This window comes from Lynx canadensis, chromosome B1 (genome assembly GCF_007474595.2).
Source record: "Lynx canadensis isolate LIC74 chromosome B1, mLynCan4.pri.v2, whole genome shotgun sequence".
NCBI lineage: Eukaryota > Metazoa > Chordata > Mammalia > Carnivora > Felidae > Lynx > Lynx canadensis.
Window position 1 is genome coordinate 134,539,743 of NC_044306.2, and position 24,936 is coordinate 134,564,678.

A 24,936-nucleotide genomic window follows, 5' to 3' on the forward strand; every position below is an offset into this window, starting at 1 on the left:
AATAATAGTCATAAAATTAATCGCTGGGCTTGAAAACAGTATAAAGGACAGCAGAGAACCTATTGCTACAGAGATCAAGGGACTAAGGAACAGCCAGGAGGAGCTAAAAAACGCTATCAATGAGCTGCAAAATAAAATGGAGACAACCACGGCTCAGATTGAAGAGGCAGAGGAGAGAATAGGTGAACTAGAAGATAAAATTATGGAAAAAGAAGCTGAGAAAAACACAGATAAAAAAATCCAGGAGTATGAGGGGAAAATTAGAGACCTAAGTGATGCACTAAAGAGAAATAATATACGCATAATTGGTATCCCAGAGGAGGAAGAGAGAGGGAAAGGTGCTGAAGGTGTACTTGAAGAAATAATAGCTGAGAACTTCCCTGATCTGGGGAAGGAAAAAGGCATTGAAATCCAAGAGGCACAGAGAACTCCCTTCAGACGTAACTTGAATCGATCTTCTGCACGACATATCATAGTGAAACTGGCAAAATACAAGGATAAAGAGAAAATTCTGAAAGCAGCTAGGGATAAACGTGCTCTAACTTATAAAGGGAGACCTATAAGACTCGTGACCGATCTCTCTACTGAAACTTGGCAGGCCAGAAAGGAATGGCAGGAGATCTTCCATGTGATGAACAGAAAAAATAAGCAGCCGAGAATCCTTTATCCAGCAAGTCTGTCATTTAGAACAGAAGGAGAGATAAAGGTCTTCCCAAACAAACAAAAACTGAAGGAATTTGTCACCACTAAACCAGCCCTACAAGAGATCCTAAGGGGGATCCTGTGAGACAAAGTACCAGAGACATCACTACAAGCATGAAACCTACAGACATCACAATGACTCTAAACTCATATCTTTCTAGGGGCGCCTGGGTGGCGCAGTCGGTTAAGCGTCCGACTTCAGCCAGGTCACGATCTCGCGGTCCGTGAGTTCGAGCCCCGCGTCAGGCTCTGGGCTGATGGCTCGGAGCCTGGAGCCTGTTTCCGATTCTGTGTCTCCCTCTCTCTCTGCCCCTCCCCCGTTCATGCTCTGTCTCTCTCTGTCCCAAAAATAAATAAAAAAAAAAAAAATAAACTCATATCTTTCTATAACACTGAATGTAAATGGACTAAATGCTCCAAGCAAAAGACCTAGGGTATCAGAATGTATAAAAAAACAAGACCCATCTATTTGCTGTCTACAAGAGACTCATTTTAGACCTGAAGACACCTTCAGATTGAAAGTGAGGGGATGGAGAACTATTTATCATGCTACTGGAAGTCAAAAGAGATCTGGAATAGCCATACTTATATCAGACAAACTAGACTTTAAATTAAAGGCTGTAACAAGAGATGAAGAAGGACATTATATAATAGTTACAGGGTCTATCCATCAGGAAGAGCTAACAATTATAAATGTCTATGCGCCGAATACCGGAGCCCCCAAATATATAAAACAATTACTCACAAACATAAGCAACCTTATTGATAAGAATGTGGTAATTGCAGGGGACTTTAACACTCCACTTACAGAAATGGATAGATCATCTAGACACACAGTCAATAAAGAAACAAGGGCCCTGAATGATACATTGGATCAGATGGACTTGACAGATATATTTAGAACTCTGCATCCCAAAGCAACAGAATATATTTTCTTCTCGAGTGCACATGGAACATTCTCCAAGACAGATCACATACTGGGTCACAAAACAGCCCTTCATAAGTATACTAGAATTAAAATCATACCATGCATACTTTCAGACCAAAATGCTATGAAACTTGAAATCAACCACAGGAAAAAGTCTGGAAAACCTCCAAAAGCATGGAGGTTAAAGAACACCCTACTAAAGAATGAATGGGTCAACCAGGCAATTAGAGAAGAAATTAAAAAATATATGGAAACAAAAGAAAATGAAAATACAACAGTCCAAACGCTTTGGGATGCAGCGAAGGCAGTCCTGAGAGGAAAATACATTGCAATCCAGGCCTATCTCAAGAAATAAGAAAAATCCCAAATACAAAATCTAACAGCACACCTAAAGGAAATAGAAGCAGAGCAGCAAAGACAGCCTAAACCCAGCAGAAAAAGAGAAATAATAAAGATCAGAGCAGAAATAAACAATATAGAATCTAAAAAAACTGTAGAGCAGATCAACGAAACCAAGAGTTGGTTTTTTGAAAAAATAAACAGAATTGATAAACCTCTAGCCAGGCTTCTCAAAAAGAAAAGGGAGATGACCCAAAGAGATAAAATCATGAATGAAAATGGAATTATTACAACCAATCCCTCAGAGATACAAGCAATTATCAGGGAATACTATGAAAAATAATATACCAACAAACTGGACAACCTGGAAGAAATGGACAAATTCCTAAACACCCACACGCTTCTAAAACTCAATCAGGAGGAAATAGAAAGCTTGAACAGACCCATAACCAGCGAAGAAATTGAATCAGTCATCAAAAATCTCCCAACAAATAAGAGTCCAGGACCAGATGGCTTCCCAGGGAGTTCTACCAGACATTTAAAGCAGAGACAAAACCTATCCTTCTCAAGCTATTCCAAAAAATAGAAAGGGAATGAAAACTTCCAGACTCATTCTATGAAGCCAGTATTACTTTGATTCCCAAACCAGACAGAGACCCAGTAAAAAAAAAAAGAACTACAGGCCAATATCCCTGATGAATATGGATGCAAAAATTCTCAATAAGATACTAGCAAATCGAATTCAACAGCATATAAAAAGAATTATTCACCATGATCAAGTGGGATTCATTCCTGGGATGCAGGGCTGGTTCAACATTCACAAATCAATCAACGTGATACATCACATTAATAAAAGAAAAGAGAAGAACCATATGATCCTGTCAATTGATGCAGAAAAGGCTTTTGACAAAATTCAGCAACGTTTCTTAATAAAAACCCTCGAGAAAGTCGGGATAGAAGGAACATACTTAAAGATCATAAAAGCCATTTATGAAAAGCCCACAGCTAACATCATCCTCAATGGGGAAAAACTGAGAGCTTTTTCCCTGAGATCAGGAACATGACAGGGATGCCCACTCTCACTGCTGTTGTTTAACATAGTGTTGGAAGTTCTAGCATCAGCAATCAGATAACAAAAGGAAATCAAAGGCATCAAAATTGGCAAAGATGAAGTTAAGGTTTCACTTTTGGCAGATGACATGATATTATACATGGAAAATCCGATAGACTCCACCAAAAGTCTGCTAGAACTGATACATGAATTTAGTGAAGTTGCAGGATACAAAATCAATGTACAAAAATCAGTTGCATTCTTATACACTAACAATGAAGCAACAGAAAGACAAATAAAGAAAATGATCCCATTCACAATTGCACCAAGAAGCATAAAATACATAGGAATAAATCTAACCAAAGATGTAAAAGATCTGTATGCTGAAAACTATAGAAAGCTTATGAAGGACATTGAAGAAGATATAAAGAAATGGAAAAACATTCCGTGCTCATGGATTGGAAGAATAAACATTGTCAAATGTCAATACTACCCAAAGCTATCTACACATTCAATGCAATCCCAATCAAAATTGCACCAGCATTCTTCTCGAAACTAGAACAAGCAATCCTAAAATTCATATGGAACCACAAGAGGCCCCGAATAGCCAAAGGAATTTTGAAGAAGACCAAAGCGGGAGGCATCACAATCCCAGACTTTAGCCTCTACTACAAAGCTGTAATCATCAAGACAGCATGGTATTGGCACAAAAACAGACACATAGACCAATGGAATAGAATAGAAACCCCAGAACTAGACCCACAAACGTATGGCCAACTGATCTTTGACAAAGCAGGAAAGAACATCCAATGGAAAAAAGACAGTCTCTTTAACAAATGGTGCTGGGAGAACTGGACAGCAACATGCAGAAGATTGAAACTAGACCACTTTCTGACACCATTCACAGAAATAAACTCAAAATGGATAAAGGATCTGAATGTGAGACAGGAAACCATCAAAACCCTAGAGAAGAAAGCAGGAAAAGACCTCTCTGACCTCAGCCGTAGCAATTTCTTACTTGACACATCCCCAAAGGCAAGGGAATTGAAAGCAAAAATGAACTACTGGGACCTCATGAAGACAAAAAGCTTCTGCACAGCAAAGGAAACAACCAACAAAACTAAAAGGCAACCAACGGAATGGGAAAAGATATTTGCAAATGACATATCGGACAAAGGGCTAGTATCCAAAATCTATAAAGAGCTCACCAAACTTCACACCCGAAAAACAAATAACCCAGTGAAGAAATGGGCAGAAAACATGAATAGACACTTCTCTAAAGAAGACATCCGGATGGCCAACAGGCACATGAAAAGATGCTCAACGTCGCTCCTCATCAGAGAAATACAAATCAAAACCACACTCAGATATCACCTCATGCCAGTCAGAGTGGCTGGAATGAACAAATCAGGAGACTATAGATGCTGGAGATGATGTGGAGAAACGGGAACCCTCTTGCACTGTTGGTGGGAATGCAAACTGGTGGAGCCACTCTGGAAAACAGTGTGGAGGTTCCTCAAAAAATTAAAAATAGACCTACCCTATGACCCTGCAATAGCACTGCTAGGAATTTACCCAAGGGATACAGGAGTACTGATGCATAGGGGCACTTGTACCCCAATGTTTACAGCAGCACTCTCAACGATAGCCAAACTTTGCAAAGAGCCTAAATGTCCATCAACTGATGAATGGATAAAGAAATTGTGGTTTATATACACAATGGAGTACTACGTGGCAATGAGAAAGAATGAAATATGGCCCTTTGTAGCAACGTGGATGGAACTGGAGAGTGTGATGCTAAGTGAAATAAGCCATACAGAGAAAGACAGATACCATATGGTTTCACTCTTAGGTGGTTGCTGAGAAACTTAACAGAAACCGACGGGGGAGGGGAAGGAAAAAAAAAAAAAGAGGTTAGAGTGGGAGAGAGCCAAAGCATAAGAGACTCTTAAAAACTGAGAACAAACTGAGGGTTGATGGGGGGTGGGAGGGCGGGGAGGGTGGGTGATGGGTATTGAGGAGGGTACCTTTTGGGATGAGCATTGGGTGTTGTATGGAAACCAATTTGACAATAAACTTCATATATTGAAAAAAAAAAAAGAATAAAGCAAACAGAGTCACATCAAATTTTAAAACTATTTTCCACAAGAGAAACCTGTTATTGTTTCTTCCTGTCCCATCCTTACTGCTTTCTGTATGTAGAGAACTATCTGAAAGATTAAGCGTTAGCTTAATGATTATAGAAACAATCTTACATTTATAATTTTTAAACTTCTACAGTTTCTTTCTTGGGGTCTTTTCTGTTCCTTTCTTGTTTTGTTTCTAAGGAAATCTGAGCATTCAATGCCAACCACAGCTTTTTAATAGTTTACTTTCTTATCTTGTCAGCTACAGGATAACTGTCTTACATCCTACTGTAGGAAAACCCTGTTAAAACACTACCACAATGGGGGCGCCTGGGTGGCTAGGTTGATTGGGTGTCTGACTTCAGCTCAGGTCATGGTCTCATGGTTTGTGGGTTCAGGCCCTGAGTCCGGCTCTGTGCTGACAGCTTGGAGCCTGGAGCCTGCTTTGGATTCTGTGACTCCCATTCTCTCTGCCCCTCCCCACTCATGCTCTGTATCTCTCTCCTTCAGATATAAATAAACATTAAAAAAATTAAAAAAAAAAAAACAACACAAAACACTACCACAATAGTCCATGCGACACAGGAGAGAGCTCCATCTTAACCCCTATCCAGTGTGGTTTGCTGCAGAAAGAACTAAAAGTGCCTTACTTGAGCCAATTTTTTTCATTGTAGTATCTTGTTTTACTGTATTAAAAATTACATAATTTTATTAGGAAGAGACTTTATTAAGGGTTTTGCTGGGTGGTTAGTTGAATGTCCAACTTTCCTGGCAGTAATAAATTTTCCAAACAACGTATCTGAAATGTATCTGGTTTCTGCTTAAAATCAGAATGGCAGAGTGGAAAAAAATCTTATTCTGGATTTCAAGAGATCTGGATTCTAAATACAGCTCTGCTATAAATTATGAATTATGTATCTTCTTTGGCAAACTAGTCTACTCTGGGCTTTTGAAAATGAGAGGTTTGGTTTAAATAGTATCCAGATTCCTCGCAGTACCAAATTCTGGTCTTCCCTGTGCTAGCTGGCTGATTGATGTCAGCTAAGGAGATGCCATAGAGGTGGTTTGGGTAAAGGCTCCTTTCAAGAGGATGGACTAAGGAAAGGGCTATATATCTGAGGTTGGAGGAGATGACTATCTTTCCCATTAGTTCAATGAGCCTCCCTGCATGCCTAAAAGGACAAACTGAAATTTAGCAATTTCTTTTCTTGCAATTGCTCTATTAACCCAATGAATACTGAAATACATATTTTTTAAAAATTAGGAAGTAGCATGTAGTTGGAAATTCTTAGACTGGAGCTCCCAAATCTAGATGTAAATCCACAAACTCCCACAATGATGGAAACTATCATTAACTGCTTATGTGATCTTGGGTAAGTCATTAAATCTTCACAAGCTCAGGGATATTGAGCTCCAAGACCTCTTCTTTGCCAGTAGCAACTGCCAAATTTAAAGATCACAAAAATTGTACAGAGCACTATTAATTTTTTTAAATGTTTTATTATTTTTTTTTAAAGTTTATTTATTTTGAGAGAGAGAGAGTGTGCTGTGCAAGCTGGGAAGCAGCAGAGAGAGGCAGAGAGGAAGAATCCCAAGCAGGCTCCTTGCTCCCAGCAGACAGCCCCAAGTGGGGCTCGATTCTATGAACCATGAGATCATAGCCTGAGCGGAAATCAAGAGTTGGAAGCTTAACCGACTAAGCCACCCACGTGCCCCGTTAAATGCTTCAGAACAAGAATATTTAAAAAGATAGGTGTACATTAATAATATCCACTGTTCTACTTGATTTATCACACATAAAAGGGATCTATGGAGCTTACTTTTCATGAGAATTAAATGAAATAAATGGGATTTGTATCATTTTCAATTCTTTTTTCTCCTTTGTATACTAGCTAAAATCTTTGTATAGCAATCTGCAATTGTGTTTGAACAGCTAATATAAATTATTTCACTTTTAGAAAAAACACAGCATAAAACCAGCAAAGTATTCAACTAAGTAACTAAGAGTAATTGCTTTTGAATTATAAGCATGAAACATTCTTTTTGAAGAATATTTTTCGTCTAAAGCAAATATAATTTATTACTACTTACAAGTTACTGTATAATAATGGAGTTTTTTTAAGATGGTGTAAGCATTTCCATAATATACCAACATTTTCAAGGTGTTTTGTTTAACTTGATTATAAAATATACTCTGGGGAAAAATGTATAGATTCTTTGTGAGAACAAATGTTTTTGAAAATTTGTCAATAGCCTTTCAGAATGGAAATGGTCCTGAATCAAACAATTCAAAGCATATTTTATTTTGAAAAAGAAATCTTTTTTGTATTTCTTGTAATAAATATAAAATTCCTAAATCTGGAAGTTAGGTTTCATAACAAGTTAACATTTTTAACAAATAAGTGTCAATAACATTATATACATCATCTTTGTAGATATACATGTATATTTGGAAACAAGATGCAAACAAGTTTCTTTTACATGTGCCTGGCACACAATCCCTGATAAAAGGCTCATATGCAAACTAGGACACTGCTTAGCTTAATACTCATTTTATAGGTAATAAAAAATTACCTATTCAAACAAAATATATCAGACTACTGTAGTGAAATTTAACAGATTAAATATATTTCCATTAGTGTTTAATTTCTTACTGTTTAACTCTCAAACCAAGGTTCAAGGGGTTAAAAAAAAAACATTTTTCCTCAGACTTCATTAATACACACTACTATTCATTTACCAAATAATAAGTAAATATTCTTTTGAAACACACACGAGAACATTAGAAATTATGAGTTAATTTTTAATATTTGCATGTTAAGAAAATATATTTCACATGTTAAAAACACATATATGTTAGAACTAGTCATCTATATCGGTATGTATCTCCATTATTTATACTCTGAGACTATCATGGTTTTATCTACTTGAATAATTAAGGGTTTCGTTGTTTTTTTTTTTTTTTTTTGGTCCATGATGGGCAAGAATTCTTCACATCAATGTCTCTATGAAGGCATGTTCATAAGAAGGTCAGGCGAAGTTTTTATTCATATGCTAGCTGTTGTGTAACATTAAATAATCATGAAGTACAACTTCTGAAAGAGGAGACCTTAAGCTATAGAAAGTGCCTATTGTTTGCTGTCATAACTCTAAAAGTTTACTCATCAGAGTTAAACAGTAAAATCATGCATAAGACACATTTCTAAGTTCTTATTTTCTATCCTTGAAAGTTTTCAGATCAAGATTATATACAACAATCTCATAAAGGTGGCTAATTTTTATAAATGCATATATACACACATGTATATATACATATATGTGTATATATGTGTATATACACATATATGTATATATACATGTATGTATATATGTGTATATACATATATACATACCCATAATATCAATTAAGTGTTTGATAATTTCCTTTATTTCAAATTCATCACTAATTTGCAATTCCTGAATTGAAAAAAAAGAAGCAAAGCTTCTTTTATTAGAAGTAAAGTACAACATGTAGAGTATGTTCAGCCCAGGGCTATGCTTAAGCTTAAGTAACAGAACAAACCTTTAGCAAAGCACTTTAAAGGTAATCTATGAATCAAAAATATTCCACTGGAACAATGGCCTTAAACATGAATATGACGATTGATTATGCCACTACTCTTGCTAAACTAGAAGGCACCTTAAAGTGACATTTCAACTATGTCCCAAAGTTTGTCTGGGACAAACTTTGGCAGATAACATAGCTTTAATCTTCAAAAATGTAGAGGATTAGATTGGTAAGTCTAATTTTGTTTTCTCTTCCATTTATTTAAGTTAAAAATAGCCTCTATCCATATGTCTAAAACATAATTTTATTCTACTCAATATATTGAGGTTTGTGTGTGAATCAGGTATTTTGAACCAGAGCTTTGTCCTGCAAATAATAAGAATTTATCATTTATAGGGGCACCTGGGTGGCTCAGTGGGTTAAGTGCCTGACTTTGGCTCAGATCATGATCTCACAGTTCATGGGTTTGAGCCCCATGCCAGGCTTTGTGCGGATAGCACTTAGCCTGCTTCAGATTCTCTGTCTCCCTCCCTCTCTCTCTGCCCCTCCCCAGTCCCTGTTCTCTCTCAAAGATAAATAAATAAACATTTAAAAAAAGGAATTTATCATTTATAAAGTTGTTTTTTATGCCCCTCATACTAACATTGTAATAATTTGATTTATTAATCACTTCACATTTATTACCTAATTCATCTATTTTGGTTAAGCACATTTTACAGATGGGGTAACTTACGTTTGGAGGGATTAAGCCCAGTCACCGAAGTAAGGATCATGTAGCTACTGATGCAATAGATAATTCAAACCTAGGCTGTCTGTCTTTAGATCTATAAACCTAAATACTATGACTTTTAAAATATGGATTTAAAACTTCATTCTAGAGCAAACAAATTATGATCTTCAGGAGTTGTGTCCCTAAGTTTGTTTCTTGAAGCTGGGGTTTGGGAACTATTGCATTATCACCATGCCACTCTGCCTCCCTAGAGTTTCTGATTTTGATTAACTGCCTCTTATTGCCATGAACCAGTCCTTTAGGGAAGCCTCTTATGAGACAGTGCATGATAGACGGTGCTGTGGAGGATTAAAAAGAAGAAGAAAATATGGCTCTTGCCTTGAGAAGATTACAATCTTAAAAATCTACTACCCGAAATATTGTAGGGCTATAAAGTGCCCAGACTAGGATGCTTAATAGAGATGACTTTGTGGGAGCAATACAGTTCTATTACAGTTTTGGTGGAAAGGAGAACAGAAACTGACAAAGAGACTAACCTGGGTATAAAGGTTTGACAGTGGAAATAAGACTTGTGGAATGGTTTAATAACCCTTCTTTATTTCAAAACACAATTTTAAATATTTCAATTCAATTTTCTCTCAAACACACACAAAATTACTAACCTTCTACATTCATGGCTTCTCTTAGAACCTGAAGTTTCTTTTGTCTCTCTCGGATTCGGTCCAAAGCGCTTGATATTGCTGAGGAAGTGGGCAATTCTCGAGTATGAAACATTGGATCCACTTTCTGAGGGCCAAAGATATCCAAGGCTATGCTTCCATCTGAGTATCTTGCCTCCTTTTTTCTAGGAGTAGTTGAAGTCCTCACTGTTACTGCTTCAGGGAGATATTGTCGGAATCCACCGGTTTCCCCAGAAAAGTCTCTCTCATCTGTGCAAAGCAAGTCCATGGATGAAGCCCAAATCTTCTTCTTGGGAAGCACATCAATACCAGGGATAGTTTTTTTTTCTGGGCCACTAGTTTTGAACTGGTAAGGGGAACAGGTATTTTCAGAATCTTCACGTGCAGAATTATTATCTGATGAAATGTCCTTGAAATAATCTTCCTCATCTTGTGTATCTCTGATGGACAGAAATCCCATAGATTTACTAAGCCCTTTGTTAAGAAAGGTCTGATGAGAGAATGGAGACTTGTGTATGTCTAGTACATCAGAAGTAGCGCTTCTTCCTGGAATGATAAGAATCTATCATGTATGTACAGAATTTTTAGAAAATAACTGGAATGTAATCTTACTATTGACAGTGAAAGTGCTGGTAATTTTCTAAATTTCCTAATGGAGGATCAGAGATGACATGGGATGGTGCCAATAGTGAAAGTGGAAAGAAAAGTTATGTTTGTGTAACTTTTCATGGTCCAATGTTTCTTACCTAATGAAAACAAGAATGTAGTGAACTTACTTTTTTGAGCAGTGTTATTTTATGTTCAAAGGTGAATTATTTGGTTTTTAAAAATAGACTAGACAAAAGTTTCTGATACTATCCAATTTGGCAGAATATTAATTATCCATGAAATGATTTGGCACAATAATAGAAGGTAGAGTATACTCCTTTAACTTCTAAAGGTATAATTCAAACATGTATCACTTCAACATAAAGCCTTGGTCTTTTCTGGTCATTTAAGTAAATATTTTTAAAGAAGAAACACAGAATTCTTGCTATATTCTGGATGAAAAAAGGACTGTAGCATTTAGAATCCTTAAGTATCAAAATTTTATTATAATTAGATATGTTTTCAGAAACGTTTGAAATCCAGATAATTTGATTGTTTAAATTATGTAAAAAACTTAATTTTTCCATGGCAGACCATCATGTACTAAAATAGGTTTTGTCTTAAACATAATGCATCAATATTTGTCAACTGGAATAAAGTCTTTTTATTCTTTAGTCTTTGATGTAGTTAAAAACTGGTAAGCCATTCTAATTTTTCTAAGGCACGAGTGTAAAAATGCATTGAGACACAGCAAAAATGTCCAACCAGAAATTAATTTTTGAAATCCATAAAGTGAATAACAAAAAAGTCATACATTTATGGCTCCATTATAGAAAAAGAAATGTAGAAAAATACTTCAGAGTTACTAACCCAGTAGCCCATAAACACTGAAGATTTCCTGTGTGACCTTCTGTGATCCCTCTCTAATAACCTATTTGCTATGTACACAATATAAAATAATGACTAAAACTTTCCTAGTAATACTAAATTGCTTAGTAATTGGTCTGTATAAGTCAATTGCCTCTTCAGGGCGATAGCTATAAGCTTTAATTCCCTGACTTCAAATTTTACCTTAAAAATCATAGAAAAGTGAATTTATTTCAGAATGGTCCACAAATAATTGCTTACTGGAGAATTAGATTCAAATACTTTGCTTTTCTTGCAACTCATGTTTCCCTGAACATGGATCTTTTTAAATGCAAATAAGTATAACATCAATATTTGGGGCATGTCATATCAAGATCACTGAGAATATACCACACCACATCTAGACATAGATTATCACAGACTCTAGCTTCTAATCTAAGATAATTTAAAACTGATAAACACATGTTTATGTTACAGTATTTTAGAGATAAATCACATTCTTAAACAAACCACATATTGAAACTCATTAATTTAGAATTTTATTAAAAATGTAGAACAGATATTCTTCAAAATTGATAGAATACATTAGATAAAAAATAAGAATTGAAAGGACTTAAGGGTCATACAACCACAGACGAACTCAACAATCTGCTTTCTTTTACCACTTAGCTACCAACAAGTAGCCAAACTTAGAGAAAATCAAACAAGTGAGTATTTTGGCAATGTCATAAATTCATAGTCAAACAAGTTGGACACTCAGCACCATGTGTTAATAGTAATTTCACTCACTCTCTACCATGCTTCACTTTTTCTCATTCTTCAATTTTCCCACCTTAATTCCCTCTTCTTTTTTCTGATGATCTTATCTCATATTCCAACCAGAAAATAGAATCTGTCAGAAGAGAGCTTTCTCACTTTTCCATGGCTAATTCTATACATCTACCCATGTCTGCCAATCTTTTCCCTTGTCTCAAAAGATGAAATCTTTTACCAGGTGAAGGCCAATTCCCAATACGTGTTCAATCCCCTCTCCTTTCATGTTATCAGAGATTTTGCTTCTTTGGTTAACCCGTCCTCCATGTTAATTAACCCCTCTTTCTATCGAGTGATTACCATTAGTACATAAACGTGCTTTAATGTCTCTATAATAAAAAGCAAACTAGGGGCGCCTGGGTGGCGCAGTCGGTTAAGCATCCGACTTCAGCCAGGTCACGATCTCACGGTTCGAGCCCCGCGTCAGGCTCTGGGCTGATGGCTCAGAGCCTGGAGCCTGTTTCCGATTCTGTGTCTCCCTCTCTCTCTGCCCCTCCCCCGTTCATGCTCTGTCTCTCTCTGTCCCAAAAATAAATAAACGTTGAAAAAAAAAAATAAAATAAATAAAAAAAAAAAAAGCAAACTAAACAAAACCTCTACCCTGTTACCACATTTCCCTCTTGCCACTGCTGTCTCCAATTTCTTACTTCTCATTCAGTAGTCTGACTTTAGCTAACTTCCAACTCCTCCACACCTGGGCAACTCTCCGTATGTATCACTAATGACCTCCATATTGCCAAATCCAATGATTTTATATCCATATCCTACCTACCTCTACAGCAACAAGTACCCATCAGCAACAACTGATGGTGATGACAGTCACTTAATAAAGAACAATCCTCTCTTTACAAGAGTGTTTTCTCCTACTTCTTAGACTGCTCATTCTTAGTCTTTGCTTTTTCCTCCTCTATCAGATATTCAAATGTTGGATGTCCTCAGATATCAGTTTTAGAACCCTATCTTTTCACTCTTTTCTTATATAATTTCATCTGCTAACAAGGCTTTAAGTATTATCTATATAATGATAACTCCCAAATTTAAATTCTTGGCACCAATGTCTTCTGGGAGCTCCATTCTTACATAGTTGGAACTTCTATTACTAAATCTTAGAAGCACCTCAACCTGAACATGCTGAAAACCAACTTTTTGCTTCCCACATCCAGAGATATCCATTCAACACCAATCTTTCCAGTTACAGAAAGTGGCATCATTATCCAATTGATTGCTCAAAACAGAAATAAAGGCACCATCCTGAAATCCTTCATCATCCTTACTGCCCATATCAAATCCATCAGAAGTACTGGCTATTTAACTTCTCAAAGATAACTTACTCCATGTGATTATTTCGATTTTCACTGGCATCACCCTATTCCCAGTTAACATTACCACTTGACTAGAAAACTGCAATGGCTTCTGGATAGGCCTCCCCCCTTCTTTCTTCATCCAACCACTCTCTATTCAGCAGTCAGAGTTATCTTCTTAAAGATAAATTCCATGATGCCACTACCTTTTTTAATAAGTCTCAAAGGCATAGTATTATACTCAAAATAAAATCGGACTCCTTTCAGGTCTGCTGTTTGAATCTTTCTTAGTCTCATCTCCACTTCTTTTATTCCATCCAGGCCACAGGTCTTCTTGTTAAGCTCTCTTCTATGTTAGGACATTTATACATATTGTTTTCTCTGCCCTGAATGGTCCAGACCTTTCTCATGATTAGTTGTTTCTTATTCTATACTTTTATTTTAAATATGACTTCTCCAGTGAGGCCTACTCTGACCACTATTGAAATAATCACCATATGTGCCATGAGTTTATTCTATCTGTAACAGGTAGATTTATCATTCTCCTTTAGGTCATTAGTATTTACTAACAATATATTAATGGGCCATGGGATCCTAAAAGCACCGTGTCTTCTCACCAGCCATATAAAATTTAAAACTAATTGCTAATAAGGTGGTTCTTGAATAACTACTGCTCTATAGATGATAGGTTTTTGTCTTTATGCAAAGTAGTAGATATAAAAATATTTCAGTTCCTATTTATTAAAAGTCCAGAAAATTATCATTTTTAAATTCTGTGAGGTAGGACAAAATTATAATGAAAATAATCCATTTAAGAGGCGCCTGGGTGGCTCAGTCAGTTTAGCATCCGACTTCAGCTCAGGTCATGATCTCAAGGTTCATGGGTTTGAGCCCTGCATCAGCTCAGAACCTGGAGCCTGTTTCAGATTCTGTGTCTCCCTCTCTCTCTGCCCTTCCTCTGCTCATACTCTGTCTCTCTCTCTCTCAAAAATAAATAAACATTAAAAAAAATTAAAAAAATAAATAAAAGAAAATAATCCATTTAAAAGTTTGCACTACTTTGCTGCTCTCCATCTACAAAATATGCCAAATTTAACCATGGTTCAATTTGCTCTCCATGTCTGAAAATCACATTATGATAGCAAACTTAAAGTCTCATGACTATTACTAATAAAAGATAGTTTTGAACCATAATAATGTCTCTTCTGATAGCCAATAAAATGAAGGAATGGTGTGATAGGAAGAGGAGTGAGAAAGAAAGAAGGGATGGGGGAGGGATTGATACTCTTGAGGAAAATGGGCAAAAAATTGTGGACATCTGAAACAAGGTTCAAAGTGATATGTATATACTTGGTATGTATATGCTCTAAAGTAAAATTGTAAGAGCTATCAACCACAAAAGCATTAAAGGCAGAAACTGAGTGTAGATCATTTTTTGAAGGAGAAAAAAGAAGAGTTAGGAAAGAGATGTTTGGAGTGGTTTCTCCAGTGGGTCTATTGGCCTATGACTGCTTTTGTTTGCTTTCTAGATGAGGAAAAAAAAAAAAAAAAGACAACCTTCAGGTAGGTAACAGAGAGATGGATTTGGGCTGGTATAAACACACCATTTTTTAAAAAAAAATTTTTTTTTAATGTTTTTATTTATTTTTGCGACAGAGAGAGACAGAGCATGAGCAGGGGAGGGGCAGAGAGAGAGGGAGACACAGAATCCAAAGCAGGCTCCAGGCTCTGAGCTGTCAGCACAGATCCTGATGCGGGGCTCGAACCCACAGACTGTGAGATCATGACCTGAGCTGAAGTCAGACGCTTAACCAACTGAGCCACCCAGGCGCCCCTAAACACACCATTTTTAAATCACATATTACTAACTGGCAGGAGTCTCAGTGCATTTTGTCATGTCAATGATACTCATTATCTTCAACTATACAACTGGGCATGTATTTGCCTGATTAACATTTCACAAGTGGATAAAATATATACAACATCAAAGAACATATCATGGTTGCCTTGAATTGCTAAAGCACTGTGGGAAAAATGTCACTAATCTGGGAACTAAAAATGAGAGTTCAAATATAGAATCTGGCCCTTTAAGTGAGGAGAAACATGGAATTCCAGACTCATTTATTAGGTGCACAAGTCTGTTAGACGAGCGAGAACCATGTACTGTTGTTAACACCAGTGCCCCTTACTTACTAACTTTATTTGAGGCTGCATAAAGTGCAATTTCTTCAACTGCTTTCCAGATATTTTTATTATATGTATTACGTATATACATATAATAGCTGGGCTATTACAATTATTTTATTTAACAGGCAGTAAACAGCACTGAAAACATTAAGTACATCTAAGAGCTGTGCTCACTACCCATTTTGATTATAGGAAGTTAATTATTTCTGAAGGCAGTGCCATTGGAACTACTCATAAAAGCGTTCAGGTGGAAACTTCTTTAATATTTTCCCATCCTGGGAGAATTACTAGCTCCTGTCACTATATTCATAGAGCATTCTGGCCCTCTCTTAGGGCATTTCTTTCACTATATTAAAATTATCCATTATATTGGTATCTGTCATCACTCCCACTCATTTCCTCACCCCTCCCTCACTGGAACAATAACATAAGAAACCACATCTTACCTGTTTTTGTATTTCTAGTTCCTGATTAAAGACGTTCCAAAAGAATGATTGTAGAATGGATTGAATGCATAACTTCTTGAAACCTTTTAAAGCCAATTTAGGTAGCATAATCTACCAGAAAGATTACTGTCAAAACACCTGGGTTTCAATTCTAGCTTTACCAAATTCAATCCATGAGCTTGGGCAAGCCACTTAATTTCTATGTTTCTCACTTCATTTACAAAACCGTGGACATAACTTGTTATGCTTTCTTCTTAAAGAGGACAGGATAAATGAACTAACCCCTAATGAACGATTATGAGATCTTCTGAATAAGGGCAACATAAAATTCTAAATTCCTCCTCCCTTTCATTTCTGCTTTATTTTCCTCAGCATATAATTATCTACCAAGGGGGAATTTAAAAGTTCCTTTGAGAAGAAATCATGAAACCAGAAATCAAAAGATCCCCAACAAAAGTTTTAGATTGTATAATTTAAAAAAATCAAATTATTCAAAACAGGATAAATGGTGACTACAGGTGGATTTTTCATCTCTCAAAAAGGCTCCGAGTTCAGAGAGAGTTTACAGATACAATTATTTTACATACAATTATGAGCATCCAAATATAAAATGAATCCATAAACATTTTCCTTCTGGAGAATATACAGCTTGCTAAAAACTAAATGGGGAAAATAAATAAAAATAAAAGATTTTAAGAATATAAAAAGTCTTCCTAATAGAACATAGTCCATTTATTTTAGCTAAATTAAAAAAAATCTCCCTTGTAAAGTACATTGTGTTTAATTATTTTTTATATATGATGAACATCATCCTTACTTGGATACCATCATTCACCTTTCCCCTCACACAAGACTCAAAAATTCAAGTGTCCCCTAGAAGCTAAGTTCAAAATGACATTTCAGTATTAAAAGAGGCTCCCCAATTACCCATCTGTCCTCACAAGTGTGTTCAAGTACATAAAAAAAGAAACATGATATTGTCAATACGCCCAAGTTCTGAAGCACTATCATGCTGATCTGATCATGGTGTAGGTTTCCGCCTTAAGCTTGGCAGGAAACGTCTGATTTCTTTCTGCTTACTGAAGCCATTTTATCAGCACTGGCAGTATAAAATAACAAAATGGGGGCAGACAGCCCAATAGTTTAGGCCTTAAGCTTTTGTAACAGATCTGAGAGGTAAGACATGAGGAAAGACCTTTTAAGGTCATTTACTGATAGATAAAAAATGTCATTGTTAAGTTTCAATCTAACGACCAAATCACTTAGATACAGGCGTTAACCCTAAAATCGCTTACTTCTTTTAACCTAATTTTGTATCTCACTGCCCATTTTGAAATTTTCTTTACTGAAAACTGTGGCTAGGAACCTAATAAACTAAAGCTATCACTACATAAAGGTTTCAGGTTGGTTTGCATCAAAGAGAATGTTTTAGTACTGATGTAGTATAACAAGGCCCTGTGCTGCAAGTGGCCACTGACAGTTAAGAACTGGCACCGCCTGGGCACTTGGGCGGCTCAGCTGGTTAGGTGTTCGACTCTTGATTTCGGCTCAGGTCACGATCTCATGGAATTCAGCCACATATGAGGCTCTGCACTGACATTGTGGAGTCTGCTTGGGATTCTGTCTTTGCCCCCTCCCTGCCCACACTCTCCCTTTCTCTCAAAATAAATAAATAAATAAATAAATAAATAAATAAATAAATAAATAAATAAGCAAGCATTAAAAAAATAACAAACAAACAAACAAACACAACAACACAAAACCAAACCCTGGCACTGCCCAAAAGTAACACTGGTGTCCTAGAAGAATATTTCTTCTTCACAAGGTAATTTTTTTAATCTTAAAGTTTTTATACTAACTATATATGCTATATTAGTATATACCATTGACTATTAGCTGCTAATTGCTTGTCTGGTACTGGCTATAAGTGGTATATTATATTGATTCTATCTTTGAGATGTGGTTTTATACATTTGTTAAAGGTAATTAAGAGAGCCCTTGAGCAGTAATACTACTGTGCAAAGCAATGGCTAAGAACTGAGGAATACCCTTCCATGACACGTGATCTAAAAAAGGCTATTGTTTAAGTATAAGGACCTCTAATTCTATCCAAAATGTAAACACAAACAAAATTTGGTTTATCTTGAATGATAAATTGTAATTCCTTACAAATTCTCCTGAGTATTGGTATAGAGATTTAATTCTCCAATAAAAGGATATGACTAGATATAAAATCAATGGACAGTCTAAAGATTTCTCTGTCAAAATTTTAAACTCACTACAGTCAAGCCAAAATTATCTGCATTTGGATAGTCTATGAATCATAACCATTCTAAAGAACTGTTAGATAATAATACTGAATACCTCTTAATATTATAAAAACGAAATCACAAAAGGCATTAATAATTTGGTTTAAAGCTTTTTTTAAAGTTTATTTTGAGAGAGAGGGAGAGACAAAGTGCATGTGTGTGAGTGCGGGAGGGACAGAGAGAGAATCCCAACTAGGCTCTTCTGCACTGTCAGCGTGAGCCTAATTCAGTGGGGCTCAAACTCACAAACCATGAGATCATGACTTGAGTCAAAATCAAGAGTCAGATGCTTAACTGACTAAGCCACCCAGGCGCCCCTAAAACTTCTGATATATTTGTTTTTATAGTAAGAAAATAGTCTAATAATATGAGCCAAGATGGTGAACTACAGCTTTTTTTTTTTTTACTTTGCATACAACTTAATGTTTACACATAGATTATCTAAAACAATAAATCATAGATCTTATATATTTCTTTATGGAACCATTAAAATTGTATTACAAATGTAGTATGAAATCTAATAGTCTTATAAAACTTTTTCTCATATCCATTGAATTGACAAATATTCATTTTTCATCTACAAAAACTAGTGTGTTTAATATAATAGGTATTCTCTCTCCTTAGCATCTACATGTCCAGAAAGCTTAATTTTGTATACAGATTTATTAAAAAATATGTATAAATATGTATAAATGTAAATGACAATAAAATAACCTTCTATTTAAAGTATGTTTTAGAGTAGATATAGATTCAGCTCAAACTATCAACACTAAAATAGTATGTAATAATTACTGTCTGTAACAATAAGACTCTGAGTGATTGAAAGTAATACAATCTAAACTATGTTAACACTTAAGTCTTTAAATATGGCATGATGATCTTTTTTGTTTTCTATAGAATATATGATGGACAGGGATAAAATGGGGGGCTCATATATACAGGAACATTTCTTTTTTTTTTTTAAGGAAAAAAATACTTAAAAATTAACAATTAATAATATAACATTATAGTTACTAACTCAACAAATAAACAAGAAAACCAACTTCAATTCTATAACATGGCCATTTAATGATAGTAGGAGATGATAGAAGGGAATTCCAGAAAAAGATTGGAGAAAGAAAGGAATGAGAAATAAGGAAGAAGAGAGAGAAACGGAGAGTGAGGGAAGGAGAGAGAGGGATGGGGGAAAGGGAGGAGAAACCAGAAAGATGATAAATAAGAGAAAGAAAAATCATTTCTTTTAAATCTAACATTCACTTACTAAAGTGCTCACTATGTCTTCTTGAAAAAGACTCTTCCAGCTTGCCATTGACATTTAACTATAATTTTCTATTATTATTCAGCTCTAAAACAGGAGACTGACTGAAAAGTTGATGGATTAACAAAATGCTGCTCTTCTTGGCACCAAAGTTCACGCTATATCAATATCTCAAGTTGTAGTATAGTGTTAAAATAAAGGGAAATATTTTTACCTACAAGAAGAAGGTAAAAATATTTCCCTTTATTTTAACACTATACTACATTATACTATATAGTGTATATATATATATATACACACACATATACATATACACACATATAGTCTGCCTTCTGTTTTTTTGACCCATGCATAAATAATATATGTATTAGAAAAGTAACCTTATGTAACCAGAAATAAATTGATTATATTGATGATATGAAAGCAAAGGTACTTTTTCAAAAAAGTAGTCCTTATTCCATAAGTAAAACAGAAGTACCAAAACAGCCACTTAACTAACTAAACCATTACAGAATCACTCCATCAGAAATGATTTTATTGCTTTTCCTTGATTTCTCAAGATAAGCAGTACACTTGCTGAGGGGCACATTTTTCCTTCTCAATATAAGAGTTCTGAATTCTGTAAAACATTTGGTTCAGATAATCAAGTGGCTATATTTAGGTTTCACAATGAGACTTTTTTCATAGGCTTTAACTAAGACAGCTGTGCCTGATTATCTGATTAAATTAAAAAGTTAAACATCTTAGCTTTTTAATCTATTATCAATTAGAATGTTTTATTAGAATATATTTAAGCAATATTTACATTTACTTTGCACAGCCCCAAGATTTAAGACAATAAAATGCTTCACCTATAAAATATTTTTCATGTTTAGATTATCGTAATTGTCAATATTGCTTGAGAAATAGAGAACAAAGATAATCAGCAAAAACAAAAGTTCATTTCATAAATAAGTCAAGCTTGAAATTTAACACAAAAATAAATTTTCATGTAAACATTAATTTTTTCTGCTTTCATTTTACATGTTTGGGATTTGTAATCGTTTTCTTAAAAAAGTGATTATATAATTATCTAATTATATATATCTATTATATATATAATTATCTAATTATATATATCTATTATAAATATCTAATTATCTAATTATCTAATTATAATTATATAATTATCTAATGCTGTTTGTAACAGCAAAACCACTTTTCATTAGTTTTTATTTCCTAAGTATCTTATAACCTAAAACAGTATTTGATAACTGCAAGTCATAAAATTAGTTGGTAATGAAATTGACTTAGGGGGTTGTGATTCCGATTAAAATAAGAAATAGAATAGAAAACAGTGTAGTAGGGGCGCCTGGCTGGCTCATTTGGGAGAGGGTGGGACTTTTGATCTCAGGGTTGTGAGTTCAAGTCCCAGTTTGGGTGTAGAGATTACTTAAAAAAATAAAATTAAATCTTAAAAAAAAAGAAACAAAGAAACAAAATAGAGTGCAGTAAAAGTAATGTTGCTTTCTGAAACTTTGTTTCAATAGTGTTCATGTGCTTATTTCACCTTGCTTTAAAATGCATTTTTGGGGCTCCTGGGTGGCTCAGTTGGTTAAGCATCCAACTCTTGGTTTTGATTCAGGTCTTGATCTCACAGTTTATGAATTCGAACCCCATACGGTCTCGGCTGACAGCACGGAGCCTGCTTGGAATTCTCTCTCTCCCTCTCTCTCTCTGCCTCTCCCCTGCTCTCTCACGCTCTCTCTCTCAAAAAAAATTTATTTTTAATATAAAATTCCATGATAAAGTAAATAAATTATATTATTGCTATAATAACAATATTGGAAAGGAAATGATTTACTATGGGAGTCCTGGCTGTCTTAGTAATGTTTTCTGCATAATTTTAAAGGATTTATATATTAATATAGTTACTGTTCCTGTCGGTTCCCTGCCTCCACTTTGCATACTTATATTCTTTTCTGTTTTTTTTAAATGTTTATTTAATTTTGAGAGAAAGAGAGAGGGCCACCCAGGCGCCCCTGCATGCATGTATTCTAATTATGGTCACAATTATCAGATTTCCAAGTCAGGTAAATATGATTTCATAAAAGAAACAATGAAATAAGGTTAAAGCTCAAAAGTTTCCCATTAATATATTCTTACCTGTTGGTAATCCTTTTCCTCTCAATCGGTCTCGAATAGCCTGGCTTCGATCAGGCTTTTGTTCACTGTTACGGGAAAGTTGATCTGTCTGTACACAGATAATCAAAAATCAAGTTTGACAAAACAACCTGCCTTTTGTTTTCATGGCAATTGTCTACAGAATGACATTAGTTAGACAATTTTTGGAGTAAAACATTAACTAAAGACACTCAACACTTACTATTGTTAATTTGTATTCCTTCAACAGGATTTATGTAGCTCAGTTCTGGCCAATTACTCTTCAGGAAATGAAAGGCAAGGCAGAGTTATAGAAGAAAGCCAAACTGAAGTAGTTAAAATGAGTTCCATCTGAAAACAGTAAACTTGAAGAGTTTTTTTTTTTCCTGATAATTACATTACTCTCTCAAGTTAGATTATAATTTTAAAATCATATTAATTCTGGTAGAATAAATTTTCTCCTGATTTAACTATGCATTGAGGGTACTGACTTAAATTATTTTCAAAAATAATTTACCAGATTTTTCCTGCAAGAAATTACATTTGAGAAATGCTTTAAACTAAATGACATATTGAGGGATGACAAATTTAAATCAATGCTCTTTTAAATCTCCTTTATAATAAAATGTTTAAGTAGTCTTAAGCTTTAATAACTTTAACTAAGGGTACTCCTTTGAAATAAAGCATGTTATTTTCTTCCTCCCTGGCTCCTTGAAGCTTGGTTGCCATCATGAACGACACAGTTAGCTATCCGGACTGGGAAGTTCATAACCAACTGAGTACTTGAGCGGAAACAAATGGTTATTGATGTTCTTCATCTCCAAAAGGCAACAGTACCTAAGAAATTTGGGGAAAACTAGCCAAAATGTACAAGACGACACCAGACACCATCTTTGTATTTGGATTCAGAACTCATTTGGGTGGTGGTAAGACAACTGGCTTTGGCATGATTTATGATTCCTTGGATTATGCAAAGAAAAGTGAACCCAAACAAAGAGATGGCCTGTTTGAGAAGAAAAAGACCTCAAGAAAACAGTGAAAGGAACACAAGAACAGAATGAAGAAAGTCAAGGCGACAGTGCAAAAGCCAATTATTGGTGTTGACAAAAAGAAATGAAGTATCTAGCAGTGAGCAGGAGACTGGACAACAGAAGGAATAAAAAGATTCTGCAGTGACTGTGGTGATTGTGCAGATTTCTTATGAGAAGATTAATAAAGTAAGAACTTTAAAAAATTGATAAAATAAAATAAAGCCTATCATAGGGGGAGATGGGTGGGCGGATGGGTGAAATAGGTAAAGGGGATTAAGAGTACACTTATCATGATGAGCAACTGAGCACTGAGTAATGATGTATAGAATTGTTGAATCACTATATTGTATACCTGAAACTAATATAACACTGTATGTTAACTATACTGGAATTAAAAACAAAATAAATGAAAAATGTATCGGTGGGAAAAAAAAGCATATTACCTTTAAAAAATAAATAAAACTGTATCAACTTAGATCAAATTCCACATAATTAGGGATGAAAAATTAGAACACTAGGTTTATTTAGATGATCAATTAGAGTAAAAACTCCAAGAAAAAGGAGAGATAATGATGAAGAGAAATTATTTAAATCTGGCACCAGGGGAATGCATACATATTTGTTTACACACATACACACACACAGATTTTAATATTGCTCCATTAGTGAAACCTGTTTGCATATGGATTATAAATCCAGGGGCACCTGGATGGCTCAGTCCGTTAAGCATCTGACTTCAGCTCAGGTCAGGATCTCATGGTTCATGAGTTCAAGCCCTGCGTCAGGCTCTGTGCTGACAGCTCAGAACCTGGAGCCTGCTTCAGGTTCTGTGTCTCCCTCTCTCTCTCTGCCCCTCCCTTGCTCTCTCTCTCTCTCTCTCAAAAATAAGTAAACATTAAAAAACAAAACGGTAGCTGTTGGGAGTTCTGTCCAGTGATACTAGCAAGAGCAATGGAACGATGACTGGAACGTTGTTATTTCTTCTTAGTAGAAATTTGCCTCTGGAAAGGTAGGCTCCCTATATATGAACTCTAATTGCCCCTTCTATTCTTCTCTCCTACTAACCAATCCCACAACACTCCCCATACAGACTTAATACTGTTCCTCAAACATACCCTCTTCTTTCCTACTTCACAGCATTTATCTAGGTTTACTTCCCTCTGCCTAGATTACTTTCTATCTAGACTTTTGGATCTAGTTCAAAGTGCTATTTTTCAATGCAGTCATAATTTGTATCCTTTCCCCTCAAACCTTCAAACAGTATGTTGCTTTCCATACCGTTCTCTGCATTTTATAATTAAGCAAATGGTCTTTAAATAAGAGCTCTTAGAAGGTAGAACAAACATTTTATTCAAATTTATATATATCTGCAGTATCTAGCACGTTTCATATGTAGATGAGCAATATATAGTTACTGCAATAAACTGACCTAAATACTAAATGTAAAGAGATAGACATCTTTTATCTAACATGGGAAACTATTAGAAGGATAAGAGAATTTAATGGAGGAATATTTCTTCATGGAAAGGGGAAGAAAAAGTATTTTCAACAATTTTACTGTATCAAAAAAATAGCAAGACAAGTCTTAGAGGAGGTGTGGTATAACAGAAAGATCCCTGGACTAATAGGAAACATATATCCCATAAGCTGTGTGAATCTCAATTTCCTTATTTATAAAGTGAGTTAGTACAGATCAATACTTCTCAAAGGGAGCTTTACAGATCATTAGTATTATGGGAAAAATCTATAAAAAAAAAAAAGACACAAATAAGTTTGGGAAATGTTTCACCTATATGTAGGCATATCATTCTTGAAGGTAAGACAGTCTAGTGTATTAAAGGTTCTGAGAAGTTCTGCAGTGAAAATATATTTTAATTTCTCTTAAATATTA

The 24,936-nt window shown here is 35.1% G+C and overlaps 1 protein-coding gene and 1 long non-coding RNA gene across 9 annotated transcripts in view; one reads left to right on the top strand and one right to left on the bottom strand.

Annotated features, from left to right (window-relative positions):
- Positions 1 to 24,936, bottom strand: part of PTPN13 (protein tyrosine phosphatase non-receptor type 13) — a 186,119-nt gene that overhangs the window by 112,208 nt on the left and 48,975 nt on the right. For 7 of the 8 annotated variants that reach the window (XM_032592941.1, XM_032592946.1, XM_032592945.1 and 4 more), the window contains exons 5-6: positions 22,018 to 22,105; positions 10,086 to 10,649 (exon numbers count right to left, since the gene is read on the bottom strand). In XM_032592941.1, the coding sequence (XP_032448832.1) occupies positions 10,086 to 10,649; positions 22,018 to 22,105 (652 nt within the window). The remainder of the gene's footprint in view (positions 1 to 10,085; positions 10,650 to 22,017; positions 22,106 to 24,936) is intronic. The other variant, XM_032592944.1, reaches the window with a different exon arrangement.
- LOC115512454 lies at positions 3,950 to 23,012 on the top strand. Its single transcript, XR_003968390.1, has 4 exons — positions 3,950 to 3,959; positions 17,440 to 17,446; positions 18,987 to 18,994; positions 22,946 to 23,012. It is a non-coding gene; the product is annotated as an uncharacterized LOC115512454 (long non-coding RNA).